Source organism: Lissotriton vulgaris, chromosome 12, assembly GCF_964263255.1.
Source record: "Lissotriton vulgaris chromosome 12, aLisVul1.2, whole genome shotgun sequence".
Lineage (NCBI taxonomy): Eukaryota > Metazoa > Chordata > Amphibia > Caudata > Salamandridae > Lissotriton > Lissotriton vulgaris.
In genome coordinates, this window is record NC_141700.1 from 548,299,367 (window position 1) to 548,315,793 (window position 16,427).

General features: G+C 46.5%; 1 protein-coding gene across 2 annotated transcripts in view; it reads left to right on the forward strand.

The window, feature by feature from the left end:
• Window positions 1–16,427, forward strand: part of PIAS3 (protein inhibitor of activated STAT 3) — a 597,438-nt gene that overhangs the window by 509,193 nt on the left and 71,818 nt on the right. For both annotated transcript variants that reach the window (XM_086945355.1, XM_086945354.1), the window contains exon 11: window positions 11,263–11,434. In XM_086945355.1, coding sequence (XP_086801481.1) covers window positions 11,263–11,434 — 172 coding nt within the window. The remainder of the gene's footprint in view (window positions 1–11,262; window positions 11,435–16,427) is intronic.

Sequence of the window (16,427 nt, forward strand, 5' to 3'; positions counted from 1 at the left end):
AGGTCTTTAGGCTTGGCGCCGGTATCGTTCTTCGTTCGGGTTTGAGTATTCTTCAGCTCCGAACTCTTGCTGCCCTTCCGCGTGCTGTCGGCGCGGACGGGCCTACACGACGCTCCAGACATGGAACGAACTCCGTTCAAGAGGTGTCCGGTGTGCACCTCCAAGTATTCACACCTCGACGTGCACCCAGTGTGCAACAAATGTCTGTCGCCGGACCATGACGAGACCAGGTGTATGGCCTGTTCAAAGTTCCGGTGTAAGAAGACCCTTAAGCTTCGTCGGGCCGCTCGACTCCAGGCCCAGTTATCAGCGCCCCCGCCAGACAACATCTTCGAAGAAGGCGTTGGAGACGACAATGTCTTTCAGGTTTCGGACTCTAGCCCGGCGTCGGAAGAAGAAAACTACGACGCGGGAGACGAGGAGCTTGATGAAGTCGTCGGTGAGGTAGGGGACGACGATGGGGCCATTGCCACCGTGGAGGATAGCTCAGAGGAGGAGCATCCTCAGACTGACTCAGGGGTCAACCCCCATTATACGGCCCGGGTCGAGGGATCGCCTTCGGGCCTTACCCAAGACCTTGTTAATTGTCCCACGGCCTCGCCTACGGGCCCGGCCACGGACATTTCTGATGTGCCACTCCCGTTGAAGAAAACGAAAGTGAAGCCATCGGGGTCCACACCACCGGTTTTGAAACCGAAAGTGAAAGTCGCTCTGGTGGGACTGAAAGCTCCAGAGGCCTCGAAGTCAAAGAAATTCAAAATGGCCGACAGCAAGAGCCACGCCAAGATGGCCGACCCGAAGACCCCGGTGTCGAAGCCGAAGGCAAAGACGACCGAAGCGGCCGCGTCGGCGCCGAAGGTGGTCGAGGTCGATGACCCGAAGAAGGCTCCAAAAAAGCGTCAGGGCGACGCCGAAGCTCTAGCTGCGCCGACTCCGGCCGTCAAGGCCAAGGAGGGTGATGTGTCGACTCCGAAGACAGTGCCTTTCACCGACCCAACTTCGGACTCGGGGAAATCGCTTGAGCAGGTCCAGCCCTCTCCGGCCTTAGCCAAAAAGGTCGTCGAGTCCCTGCAGAGGATTCGGAAGGACGCTGAGGCTCCCGAACCGAAGGATGCGGTGCCGAAGCCTACACCGAAGACGGCAAAGGCGCAGACGCCTATCCGCTACACGCTGCCGCCGAAGACGACGCCGAAGGCTTTCGCTCCGAAGCATGGGGCAGGGGTGCCTCTGAAGGTGGTGTCAACGCCCAAGGCGTCCTTGGTGGTGCCGAAGCCTCAGCTCCAGCCGCTCGCAGATGAGGAACATCGGGAGGTTATCATCGACGCCAACACCGGGAAGCTCTCTCTCCTCAAACGGAAGATCACCACGGAGCCGGTGTTGGAGCATTATCGTATTCCACTCAAACACAAGAGGGACTCTGCGGGTACTTCTGCCCCTATTGAGCCTGCATCTCCACATAATTTGGAACTTTCACCAACGCATTCAAACGCTGGGGAAGGTGACGGAGATGATGAGGACGAGTATAACTATCCAGCTTACTCGGATCCAGAGGAGGTACATGAACCGTGGTCTGCCGGAGGCGACCCTGAGGACCCTCAGTCGAGTCAGGAGTCGCAGCTTTTTGCTGCTAAGACTTCTCCAACAGAGGACTCTGCAGCCTTCAACGCTCTGATTGAGAGGGCTGCGGCTAATCATGATGTTGACCTACATTCAGATCCTGTGGATGTCGATTTTCTGTTTGACACTTTCTCTGTGGCTGAAAAGTCAGTCAAGACATTGCCAATGCTAAAGGGAGTGCTAAAACATGCGCCAGAGGTTTTCAAAGAGCCCACTCTGGCGCGAGTGGTCAATCCTCGTATTGATAAAAAATACAAGGCAGCGCCCTCGGATCCAACTTACATCAGGGGGCACTTGCCACTGGATTCTTTGGTGGTATCCAACGCACGTAAGCGGGCGAACTCGCAGACCACGGGTGACGCTCCTCCCCCAGATAAAGAGTCGAAAATATTTGAAGCCTCAGGGAAAAGGATTGCTGCGCAGGCAGCTAATATTTGGCGCATTTCAAACACGCAGGCCCTACTTGCACGCTACGATAGGGCGCATTATGACACCCTAGAAACACTTCTGCAACACTTGCCTGATCAGTACAAGGAGGCAGGGGAAATGTTGATTCAGGAGGGGAAGCTGATCACCAACGCTTCCATCAAATGTGCGCTGGACGTGGCTGATACCGCCTCCAGGGCAATCAACACTAGCGTGTTGCTGAGGAGACATGCATGGCTTAGGATATCAGGATTCAAACCAGATATACAGACGACCATCCTTAACCAAACAGTTAATCCTGACCACCTGTTTGGCCCTGAGGTGGATGCGACGCTGGAAAAAATGAAGAAAGACACGGACACTGCCAAGTCTATGGGGGCCCTCCAGTCTCAGCAGTTTCGGGGTGGTTCCTTTCGCCGCTCCAATAACAGAGGCACCTCAAGGGGTCAGGCATCACAGTCCACACCATATTACAAGACCAACACCCAGACCTCATACACCAACAAGAGTAGAGGTGGTTACAGGGGCAACAACATCAAAGGCAGAGGACGTGGGAACAACAGCTCCAGGTCCTCCACAGCTAACAAACAGTGACGCCTTGTCACTGCCCCCCGACCACACAACACCGGTCGGGGGGAGACTCCAGCAGCTCCTGCCCGCGTGGAAATCCATCACCACGGACAGGTGGGTCAAGTCTCTTATCCAGTACGGTTACTGTCTGGAACTTACTTCCACTCCACCAAACATACCTCCAAGAAGCCGTCCTAATTCCGGCGAGCACTTGCACTTGTTGCAGCAGGAGGTTCAAGTCATGCTGCAAAAAGGGGCAATAGAGCTCGTCCCACTGCAAGAAAGGGGAACAGGAGTTTACTCTCTGTACTTTCTAATCCCCAAAAAGGACGGATCCCTAAGGCCCATTCTGGACCTCAGGCCCCTCAACTGGTACATTCTATCGGAGCACTTCCATATGCTCACGTTGCAGCAGGTCCTCCCCCTGCTTCGACAGGGGGACTTCCTGGCTACGCTAGATCTGAAGGATGCGTATTTTCATATCCCCCTGCATCCTTCCCACAGGAAGTACCTCAGATTCACGATTCAGGACCAGCACTACCAGTTCAGGGTTCTGCCTTTCGGGGTCACCACAGCGCCAAGGGTTTTTACAAAGTGCCTGGCGACTGTGGCAGCGCATCTACGACGCCAAAACGTCCACGTCTATCCCTATCTGGACGACTGGCTCATTCAGGCAAAGACAGAACAGCAGTGCGCGGACCACGTGTCCCGCACAATTCACCTCCTGCACGATCTGGGATTCTCGCTGAACTATCCAAAATCCCATCTCCAGCCCGCCCGTGTACGGCAGTATCTGGGCGCGACAATAGACACTCTGGCAGCCACTGCGCAGCCGAATTCAGTGAGAATCGCCAGTATCCAAACGCTGATCCAACGATTCAGACCTCAGCACTCGCTTCCAGCGAAAGTGTTCATGCAGTTGATAGGCATGATGGCCTCCTGCATCTCCATCGTCCCGCACGCGAGACTACATATGCGTCCGCTTCAGGAGTGCCTAGCACGTCAATGGACTCAGGCTCACGGGCAACTGACAGACCTAGTGTTGGTAAGCGGTCGGGCATTCAACTCTCTGCATTGGTGGAATCCACAAAACCTTTGCAAGGGCCGACCGTTCCAGGAGCCTGTGCCACAGATTATCCTGACAACGGACGCTTCTCTCCAGGGATGGGGAGCGCATGTACTCCACTACACAGTGCAGGGACTATGGACACTACAGCAAAGGAAGATGCACATCAACGTTTTGGAACTGATGGCGATCTTCTTGGCCTTGGAGGCATTCAAAGTACATCTGTGCAACAAGGTCGTGTTGATCCGGACGGACAACATGACAGCCATGTACTACATTCAGAAGCAGGGGGGCACACACTCTCCGCAGCTGTCTCATCTGGCTCAGAGCATGTGGAAGTGGGCCATTCAGAGGAACATCTTCCGCATGGCAGAGCATCTCCCGGGCAAGGACAACCAGATGGCGGACCTGCTCAGCAGGCACAGCCACCAAATGCACGAGTGGGAGATACATCCATCAGTACTCCAACCGTACTTCCAAAGGTGGGGTCATCCAGAGATAGACCTGTTCGCCACAAAGGAGAACGCAAAATGCCAAAGCTTCGCCGCCAAGTTCCCACACCCGCAATCGCAGGGCAATGCGATGTGGATGAACTGGTCAGGCAGATTTGCGTACGCTTTTCCCCCAGCACCTCTGATACCGCTGGTGGCACGCAAACTCAGGCAGCACTCGATGACTCTCATCCTGGTTGCTCCAACGTGGGCTCGCCAACCATGGTACACCACGTTTCTGGAACTCTCCGTGGTACCGCATCAAAGGCTTCATCTCACGCCCAGCCTTCTGACGCAGAGCCATGGCGACATTCAGCACCCAGATCCGCAACAGCTCAACCTGGCGATCTGGCTCCTGAAGTCCTAGAGTTTGGCTACCTCAACCTTCCCCCCGATTGCATGGACATCATTCGGGAGGCAAGGAAGCCCACTACTAGAGCTTGTTATGCGGCTAAATGGAAGAGGTTTGTCATTTACTGTGTAAACCACAATATTGACCCGCTGGATGCTTCCATTCAGAACATCATTTGTTACCTGTTCCACCTGTACCAATGCAATTTGGCGTACTCTTCCATCCGCATTCACTTGTCTGCAATGGCATCATACCTCCAGAATAGGCAACACCTATCACTTTTTAAGGTCCCTGCTATCAAGGCTTTTCTGGAAGGACTCAAAAGAGTCATTCCACCACGGACGCCACCAGCTCCGGAATGGAACCTCAATGTGGTTCTTACAAGGCTGATGGGTCCTCCCTTTGAGCCACTGCACTCTTGTGAGCTTCAGTTTCTGACTTGGAAGGTTGCTTTCTTAGTAGCAATTACATCGCTACGGAGGGTTAGCGAGTTGCAGGCGCTCACCATCCAGGAACCTTTCTTCCAAGTACACGCTAACAGGGTGGTACTCCGCACTAACCCTAAATTCTTACCCAAGGTTGTATCTCAATTCCACATGAACCAGACAATTGAGTTGCCAGTGTTTTTTCAAAACCCAGAGTCGCTGGCGGAGCGGATGCTCCACACCCTTGACGTTAAAAGAGCCTTGATGTACTACGTTGACAGGACAAAAGATTTTCGTAAGACCAAGCAACTTTTCGTTGCTTTTGCCTCACACCACAAGGGAAACGCTATCTCCAAAGCTGGGATCGCTAGGTGGATCGTGAAATGCATTCAGATCTGTTACGCTAAGGCTAAACGCACTCTCACAATTCCACCGAGAGCCCACTCCACCAGAAAGTTGGGGGCCTCTATGGCTTTCCTAGGTAACATTCCCCTAGAAGATATTTGTAGAGCAGCCACATGGTCTACCACACATACTTTCACTAAACATTACTGTGTAGACGTGCACTCCAAACAGCAGGCAGCTGTTGGTCAGGCTGTTCTCAAAACACTTTTTCAGACTGCTGCAGCTGGCACGGGCGGCCGCCGATAAGAGGGGGACTGCTATGTATTCTATGCACAGATATGAATTCAGCAGCCCACATGCCTCGAACTGCAAATGCTACTTACCAGTATGCATCTGTTCTTGGCATGTAGGGCTGCTGACATTCATATCGCCCACCCTCCTCCCCGGCGCCTGTAGCAGCTGCAGTATTCATATATATATATATACATATGCTCATAGCATGGGCATCACTCACATACTTCACTCCATCTCTGCCAATGGCTAAAAACAATCTGGGGATGGAGGCAATGCCCATGCGCACTGTAGTCCAGGGGAGGAGCCACCTATCTCGTGATACTTCGAAGACTCTTCCAGGACAACAATGTGCAATCATCCGGACCCAACACTAGGCGGCGATCTATGCACAGATATGAATGTCAGCAGCCCTACATGCCAAGAACAGATGCATACTGGTAAGTAGCATTTGCATTATTCTGTAAGGATTGTGTTTCTTGTGTTTTTAAACAAACTACCCTATACACTTAGAGGTGAATTCGAGGAAAATGTGGTTGCTGTGTCCTCTATGTTATACAACAAACATTTGGGTAGTACATTTGTTCTACGCTGTTTCACATTATTCAAGTCATCTAAGTAGGCGTATATTATGCAATATGTCAGTGAGCCACTGCCATTCCACCAAACACCAGGTGATCCACTAATTCCTTGGAGGAATTGGTTCAGGGCATTTACGAAATATCTAGGGGCAATTGGGGGGAGCATGTATTGTCCTGAGAGGAAAAGATTCCTTTTGGAACAAAATCTAGGTTTTGAAGGCAAATCCATATTTGAACATTTGCCCCCATATAAGCTAGTTGATGATGATGAAGATATTGAAGAGTATCAGTTAGCTGTACGTAAATTGGAAAACAGTTCAATATTAAACCCAGTTTGTGGTATCACTGCGCATGTTAGCATCCCATTGTGAATTTGAAAATGTTACTTCCCAGCGGATGCAGGATCAAATAGTAGTACATTGCTTGGACAAGAAAGTCCCAAAATATGTGTTAACTTTGAAGAACCCCACTCTCACTGAAACTATTGATATAGTAAAAAGTATAGAACTTTCCTGTAAGTTTTGCAAAGAATTGACAAGTAAGGAACAAAATGGTGTTGCAGTTGTTAAAGAGAATGTGAGCTCTAAACAGAAGGGGCAGTCCAACAAGTACATGCAAAAAAGAGAGTAGAGAAGGTTTTCCCGTCAAAAGAACATTTGCTGTAGATGTGGTTATCCCAGCCAGTTGTCTAATGGGCGTCCCTGTCCTGCAAAACATACGAAGTGTAGAAGTTGTGGGAAGGTGCGACATTTTGCCAAAATGTGATAATCTTCCAAGTACATGGTAAATTCAGTGCTTGATAGAGTGACCTGCGATAGTTCAGATGATGAGATAAGCATTGTACAGGTTGTCCAGGGAGGTGAGGCCAATTATGTAGACCCATATGAAGATATTATTGTTGATGAGAAAGTTTTGAACTTATTGATTGATTCTGGAGCAAGGATGACAATGTTTTCAGAGGAGCTGTGGCATCAAACGTGGGGTACCAGTAAGAAATTATTTCCACCACCTAGAAATCCAGTAACAAATGATGGTCAGAGAATTGAACTCACAAGATATTTTGAATGTCACATGAGGTTTAACGAGAGAGAGATTTTTAGTAAAGTGTATGTGTACAGGAAAGGTTTAAATATTTAAGGATGGTACAATCAGGGTTTGTTTAGCATGACGTTGAGGCCAGGAAGGAAGATTCAAATGTGAATGTTTACAGATGGTGGATCCATCAACTCAACATCCATTGAACGCAACTACTTCAAGTGGACAAAAAAGTATAAGAATGTATGTAGCAATAGGTTGGGAAAAATTACTGTATTCAAACATAAAATTAAAGTTCAATGTGCAGTTTCCCTTGCTAAGCACAAGTTAAGGAATGTGCCTTTTTAGTGCCAGTGTAGATCTAGCTGAGATTCTTAGAAAAATGTTTGAAGAAGGGATCATTTCCACCAGTTGACTCATGGTTCTGGTTATCCCCGTTAGTTACTACGAGGAAAAAGGAAAAAAAATGTCAACTTAGAGTTTGTATTGATCTGAGGAGCATCAATAAGGTAATAGGAGTGGATTTTCACCCCCTTCCTCGGATTGATGACATCACAACGTTTGCCGACACCAAAGTTTTCATCAAAATCAACTTGGCATCTGCTTACTATCAATTGGTTGGATAAATACTCCTAACATTTGACAGCTTTTGTCACCAGTGGTCACATTCCAGTTAAGAACGATACCTTTCGGTTTGGCATCTGCTGCCTCGGTTTTTCAGCGAGTGCTGGAGAACATGTTACAGGGAATCAAAGGAGTGGTGACATTCCCGGTTGACATTTTGAATGTAGGGGAAGACTTTCAGAGTCGTGGTAAACTCATGCATATGGTTCACCAAAGGTGGACACATTTGGAATTGTAGCAAATGTCAAGAAATGGGAATTTGGAGAAAAAAAATACATAGTGTACTTAGGCCATGTATATTCTGAAAAATGCTCGAATTTGGTGAAAGCTATGGCGGAAGGATCTAGCCCAAAAAGTAAATAACAGGTTGCATCATTTCAAGGTCTGTGCAAATGTTATGCTAAATTCATAAAAAGTTTGCTGAAGAAACTGTTTGAAAAGAAAAAAGCAAGTATTTTTGTGGGATGAAAAGTGTCAAAAAGAATTTTCTGCATCGAAAGATGAGTGTCTGTTTCATCCCACAAGGTAGTGCATTTTCCGAGTGGGCGCAAGTAATGATGGTTTAGGTGCTACTCTCCCCCAGAAAACAAAGAATGGTGCTGAAATGATTGTGGGTTTTGCATCCAGCTCATTAAAAGAAAAGAAAAAACCTTTTTGTTATAGAAAATGAGCTTTTAGCTTGTTGCTGGGCTGTGGAACGGTTCAAATGCTTTATTTTGAGGCAGGAAATTCAGTCTCAAAACTGATCACAAGCCACTGGTGAATATTCTTGGAGTAATCATGATCAAGGACCATACCCCTAGGTTGGCAAAACTGAATTCAAAACTGTTGTAATATGATTTCAGTGTTGCATACTTTCCAAGTGGTAAAAACCCCAGAGCTGATTATTTATCACATTTCCCAGGAAATTGTCTTGAGCAAACTGTGAATGGGGAGGAGGAGGATAATGAAGAATGTTTCATGGCTTTTATACATGTTTGCCAGATAGTACTTTCATGGAAGATGAATGAATGGTTGAAATGTCTCAGGATGCAGATCTTGAGAATGTGAAGACGTTTGTAAAAGAGGGGTGGCCCAAGGAGAAAGCGTTTCCTGAAAGCATACAATCTTATTTCAAAGTGGCCATTATTCCCCCTAGTAGTCAGAGAGAACAAATGATTGTATGTGAACACAAAGGGTGTTTAGGAAAAACCATAACCAAGCATAAGATCGGGGACAGTTACTGGTGGCTGGTTATGGCTATTGAAATCATTCTGAGTGTAAGGGTTTGTGTTACCTGTGCCACAAGTGACCAGGGAATAAAGTTGAAAACTGTGCCTTTACAGCCTTGTGCTCTACTGATCGGGCCATGGATGAAATTAGCAATAGATTTTTTTGGGCCGTTCAGCAATTTGCCCCGTAGATGTAAGTTTGCAATGGTAGTGGTGGACTATTAAATTAAATGGTGGGAGGTAGATTTTATAGAGAAGCCTAATACTGCCAGAGTTATAAGAATCCTAAAAAATAGTTTTTTTTGAGAGGGAGTGCCAAAAGAAATAGTTTCTGACTATGGGGTACAATATGTATCAAAAGAAATGAGGGAGTTCTTGTAAAGCAATGCGATAGTGCACAAACACATAGCGTTATATCAAACCCAAGCAAATGGTCTTGTGGAAAAAAGGGACCACACGTTGTTAGAGTGCATTCAGTGGGGCATCCACAAAATTGAGCTGTGTGAGGCAGTTGAAAGTATGATGTGGTCTCATCGTACTTGTCCAAATGCGGTCACAAGTTTCTGTCCTTTTGAAATCATGAGGAGAAGTGTTCCGACATCTAAATTATGTCCTGCATCGTTGACTGAGATTCAGCAAAAAAAAATGAATGCACGTTTTCTGTAGATAAGATCATGCGACCCTGAGTTGAAGCGTTTCAGGAAAAAATTAAAGATGGGTATGATGTTAGACACATGGTGAAGGAAGCCAGGTGTGATGTTAAGGTTGCTGACTGGGTATGGGTAAAAGATCCCACACATGTGGCTAAAGAGATGTCCAAATTCAGGCAGAAAAAGTGGATGTGGTATCCAAGAATGCGGTCTGCATAAAAGAACTTGAATGGCGGGAAAAAAGTAGAGTAGTTAAAGTATCTTTTCCTGAGGAAATGGATGCTTTTCCTACTAGTGAATTGCAGCATCCGGAATCTCGACCAAACACATGTTTGGATAAAACAAGTTATCCAGCAGTGCATAGAAGTGAACGTGTTATAACCAGACTAAGCTGCATCTTCTATTGCCACACTGCACTTGCCAACACAAAAATCAGAAGATCGTGGAGCCAACATGGGAAGGCTCATCTACAGCACAAGGTGCCCCATACCTGATGCAACTTTTTTGTACCATTCGCTATAAAAATATGTGCCTTCATTACTGCATGTTGATATTGTGCAATGTCTGTAATGTAAAGTGTGCACATATGTCCTACTGCCAACTCCTTGATCAAATTTATCATATATTTGACAGTTGCCATAGAGTATTGGGATCATATTTAATATCAAAGAAAATGTCTTTCTAGATTTTTTATATATAGCTTTAGTCTTTTACAGACTATGCATATTCTGGTTTATTTATTTAGACAGCTGGTGTCATCAAGTTTTCTGAGCATGGCACACAAATAGAGCTCTCCTGTTCATTGCAAGTATTGTGACATATAAAGATGTTGAGTGTGCCCTGGATCATTCCATTGTAATATTCTAAGCCATTTATGTCCTATGTTATTGTTTGGGCCATAATTCCTCTCAGCTCACACCCCTCCATGCTTTTACTCAACTTTTGACTTTGTGCATTTGTGTCACTCTCTCAAATCTTACATACAGTATTATTTTCACAATCTGTAAAAACCCATGCAGTGCTTAATTTGAACCCGTAGTTGCCGTTGGGGCCACCAGCACTTATGTTTGGGGACCGGCACTTATTTCCCGCATCAGATATTTACCAAGTCCAAGAGAGGGGGAAAATGCAGATTAATTGTAAAGACGGAGGAAGAGAAAGAGGACATAACAGTCACAAACGTAGCAAGCAGGAGCCTACTGGAGTGAGGTAAAAGAGTAGAACGTTTCTGGTAGTGGATTAAAGACTACCAGCTGTGGTATTTGGCAGACCAACATTTAATTGCACCGGTCGCTGACTTCAGAGCAGAGCTTTGGGCATCACCACTCTTTCTTCCACAAAGTAAGCACTGGCTATGTATGCGTATATAGTAAAGCAGTACACTTTGACTAGGAAGTGTATACATATATTTAACAGACATTTACTTTTGATCGTAGAATTATGTTTTTATCAAATCCCATCATTTAGGACACTTTATGACTGGATTTGGGGCATGGGCATGCTTATGTGCAACTTCTTGCAGCTGAAGCTTTTATTTTTTCTTATGTCTTTTTTCACTTTTGGATATTTGCCTTTCAGCTAGTTCCATCTACAACATCATCTCTGAATCAAAGCACTCTTCAGAGAGTAAACGGAAAGTGGAGGTGATTGATTTGACAATTGACAGCTCGTCTGAGGAGGATGAGCCACCACCCAAGAAGCAGTGCACAGTCAACACCACATCCATCCTTTCGTCCTCAGCACAGAAGGGGTATGCAAGGCATTGCCATCCTCAATCTAGCCTTTTTGTAATGCTTGAGTCCAGCATGTGAAAGGCTTGAATTTCCATTTTCCTGTGTGTCTGATCAGTAAAAGCATAAGTCTGAAACAGCATTCTAAGACTGTCCAAATACATTAATTGATACAGAGATGTAGGAAGAGCAGAATGTGACAAAACGTTTCATTCCAGCTCTCTGGGTTTGCCTTAGGCCCAAAGTATCTAGAAATGGAGGCTACATTTGCTCCAGATATTATCACACTTTAAAATTATGAAGCAATATGTAGTTGCAGTTTGTGCTTTAAAACATTTCTTACTTTAAATGCAAGTCTATCAGTGCACACTGTGAAGTGGTCAATCCTTGTGTAATAGTGTCAACCCTTGTTGTACACGTTCATCTGTTGTTGGCAGGGACTAACTGTTGTAGATTGCTTTTAACAAATGTGAAGTGCCGACATTGGCTCTTGGTTGCTAGCTGTTGTTGGATGATGTTATCTGGTATGTGATCAGCTGTTGTTGCATGTGGTGAGCTGTTTGGCAGTGTGTTGAATTGCTCAAGACGTTCTCCAGTCTTGTGAACTATTGTGCAGTTTGGAGAGCTGTTTTGCAGGTGTGGTAAGCCATTGTGCGATGTAGTCCGCCACTGTAAGTTGTGGTTTTAAGTTGTGAGATGCTATCATAGCGGGTTGTGGAGGCATGGTCAGTTGCTGTGGACTATGGTAAGCTGCCATGATCAGCTAATATGGGGTATGGTCAGTTGCTGTGGGATTGTTACAGGGTGTGGCAGGGGTGTGGTCAACAATTGGATAATGTGATAGACTGTTACATTGATTGGTAGGCCATTTTTTGCCATGGAGATGTGGTCAGACTTCGTCAAGCCTGATATAAGAACGGTAAAAGCATTTTGGCAGGGAGTGCAGCATAGATTTCATTTTAGTTATGAGTTAAGAAATACTGATCTTTTTAGTCCTCAGAATTGTCTGTACAAATGGGACAACTTCATAAAGGAGTTTTAGGTGAAGAAACGCTGACTTTCTGTTTCCATTCACATGGGGCTCCATGGACTGGCCAGCAGGGAAAGTTGGTTCCACATGGTGGACCAGATACATGATGGAAGTGAGGGGTTTGCCTTTTGGCAGGCAGTTACCAGAATGTTAAGGTGTCCAGACCCATTTGTTCAAAAGTAAGAATGTCTTAAAAGCATTATACATAAGTGATTGTTGTTAATCCTGCTTTGGATGTACATGCAGCAGACAACTATCATTTGACAATGTTTGTGTATCATCACCCCACATATGGTAAGCATCTTTGTAAATGCCTTGAATTGTTTCTGGCACATCAGAGAATACATTGAAGATGATTGTCAATATGGCCAATCCCAGAGTTTCACTGTTTAAAGTATTGGTGGTAAAGAATATTAATGTCCTGGATTCACCATTGATTAATGGCATGCACACGGAAAAACACATAATTGAGTGCAATCTCAAAGAAGCTCATAGCATCTTTCAGATTGAATAGCTGAATATATTCTCAATTTTGTCGAAAGCTGCTGATACATTAGCATAGTCAAGGCTGTAAATAAATCCTTTTCTGGATTCACATGCTGTGCATTATTCCGCCATCTAGTAGTTGAGTCCGAAATTCTCGTTCCTTCTTTTTGCTTTTTTTCAGTGGGCGTCGTCCACCACCATTTGGTGGTATGCCCGTTCCAAATATAACGTCAGACGTACCCCGGATGTTACTATGCGTAGTCACCATCTTCAGAACATTTTGTTCGAGGCATATGAGCTGCAAATTACACACTATGCATAGATGGCCACCTAGAGTTGGGTCCGGATGTTTGCAGTTTATTTTGTTGTAGAAAAGTCTTTGGAAGTCACGGGATAGGTGACTCCTCCTTTGGATGATAGTGCGCATGGGCATCAGCTCCATCCCCAGATTGTTTTTTTTCCGCCACCGGGCTCGGATGTGTTTCCAGCGCTCCGTGTTGGAACCGATTTCCCTCGGCGCGCAATCCTCACCAACTTACAAAACTTCGTTTCGAACGCTACTCTTCAACATCAAGGATCTCAATTTCGGTCGTCGTCGACGGCCTTCGGGCCTAGCTAGGCCTCGACTCCAGCTCATGGAAAGGACGCCATTTAAAAAGTGTCCTCAGTGTGGGTCGAAGTTTCCCCACATCGACCTTCATGAGGTGCGTAACCTCTGCCTCTCTCCCGAGCACGAGGCGCAAGACTGTTCAGCTTGTGCCTCCTTCCGCTCCAAAAAGACTATCCGGGACCGAAGAATGAGGAGAACAATGGCTCAAAGATCTTCAGCTCCGATTCCGGACGACATCTTCAAGGAAGGCATCAACATCCCAGAACAGCACAACTTCGACAGCAGCTCCGAGGCAGAAGATTCCGATGTCGAGGACATCACTCCAGCACAGCGGGTCGTAAATAAGACCGTCGACCCCGACCCTTCCTCGACACAGAAGGCCCCGGTCGCACCCTCGCCCTCGGGTGCACACCGTCACTCTGCTTCTACTGCCCTACCTTCGGGCCTGGCTAAGAAGCCAATTAAGCCTTCAGGCGACTCGAGCTCAAGTCGACCTTCACACGGTGCCTGCGCACACATAACTGCACCGAAAAAGACAACGGCACCGACATCCAAACCATCGGCACTGAAACATACCACTACTCCTTCGGCACCGAAACCCAGGTCGGAACCAAGCAAACCCGCTTCGGATTCCAAAAACCACCGGAACCGAAAAAGTCATTGGATCCGAAAAAACCTTCGGATCCAAAAACCATACCGGAACCGAAAAAAGCTTCGGAGCCGAAAAAGACTGCTGCTTCCCCGGTGAAAGACATTGTCAAGAAACCAAAACAAGCCATTTCTGTGCCCAAGCCTTCCTCCGCACCAAAAGATCAACCTCCTGCAGAGGATTTACCCTATCCAGGCCCTAAAGACTCTAGCTAAGGATCCAATCACTGGACACTTAATTTTGGCTTCAAAAAAGCGACCACTGGACACACCAGCTCCAGCTCCGCATTCAAAGAAGAAGGACATGGCTACCTCTCCCTTAAGACTGCCTTCCCCTTCTCTTTCACCTGTACCATCACCACATCCCCCCATACCACAGCATCCTCTATCATACCAGACAGGGATGATAGCTCTGATGATATGGGGGTAACATACCTGATCCAGCCACGCCCACAGGATCCCCAGACCCGTGGGATGAATATACCACCCCAGATGTCCCAAATGTCCCTCAGGGTGACATATACCCCTCAAGGCCTTCCCCACCAGAAGACACTATAGGGTTTAATGAATTAATTCACAGGGCTGCACAATATCATGGGGTAGACATACATACAGACCCTGTTGAGGAAGACTTCCTAATGGATACATTTGATAACGCACAAAGGTCCTCATCCATTTTACCGATGCTTAAAGGAGTGATCAAGCATGCCCCTGAAGTCTTCAAGGACCCAGTTAGAACTCGGGTCATTAACCCTCGTATAGAGAAAAAATATAAAGCTGCCACCTCAGACCCAGCATATATTAAAGGTCCAGTACCACTAGACTCACTTGTAGTTTCCAATGCACGCAAGAGAGCAAACTCACTAACATCAGGTGAGGCTGCACCACCAGATGAGGAGTCTAAGCTACTTGACGCATCAGGAAAAAGAACAACGTCTCAAGCAGCAAACATGTGGCGTATCGCCAATACACAGGCATTACTAGCCAGATATGACAGGGCACATTACGATGAGCTTGAGTCATTAATGAGGCACCTCCCTGATAGGTACAAGGATAGAGCAAACAAGCTTATGCAAGAGGAGAAAACATCACAAACACCTCTATTCGGTGTGCCCTTGATGCAGCAGATATTGCCTCTAGGGCAGTTAACACCAGCGTTATACTACGCAAACACGCCTGGCTACGTATATCAGGGTTCAAACCTGAGGTACAAAGTGGCATTCTTAATCAACCCTCTGATGAGCAACACCTATTTGGACCCGAAGTAGATGTATCACTAGAGAAAATGAAAAAGGTTACAGACACCGCCAAATCTATGAGAGCCCTGCAGTCGCAGGCTCCCAGACGTTCATTTTGTCGCTCATCCTATCAAGGTGCTACCAGGGGATATACTTCAGACACAGCTTCTACTTCGTACAAAGCCCCTACACAGTCTACTTACAGCAAAGGCTACCAAAGGGGTGGTTACAGGGGTAACAATAACAAAGGCAGAGGCAAAAATAACAACTCACGCTCTGCCTCTACCCCTGCCCAATGACTCCCTTCCCCCGTCCCATTCCACTCCTGTCGTGGGAAGACTCCAACAATACCTGCCAGCCTGGGAAAACATCACATCAGTCAGGTGGGTGCTCCAAATAATTCAATCAGGTTATTGTCTGGAACTAACATCTACCCCCCCAAACATACCACCCAAGCAGTGTCCAATGTCACAGGAACATTTAACATTGCTCAGGCAGGAGGTAATATCCCTCCTGCAGAAAAATGCAATAGAAATAGTTACAGAGCATCAGAAAAACAAAGGAGTATATTCCCTATATTTCCTAACACCAAAGAAGGACGGATCTCTAAGACCCATCCTAGACCTCAGACCTCTAAACATTTACATACAGTCGGATCATTTTCATATGGTCACACTCCAACAAGTCCTCCCATTAATGGTACTAAACGACTTCCTTGTCACTCTAGATCTCAAGGACGCCTACTTCCATATTCCCATCCACACAGCGCACAGAAAATATTTCAGATTTGTGCTAGATGGGCAACATTACCAGTTCAAAGTGCTCCCATTCGGAGTCACAACAGCGCCAAGGGTGTTTACCAAATGCCTAGCAGTAGTAGCAGCACACTTAAGAAGACAACATATTCATGTCTTCCCATATCTGGACGTCTGGCTCATAAAAGCCAGCTCATACAGCTAGTGTGTGTAACACACTCACGCTACTATTCAACTGCTTCACGA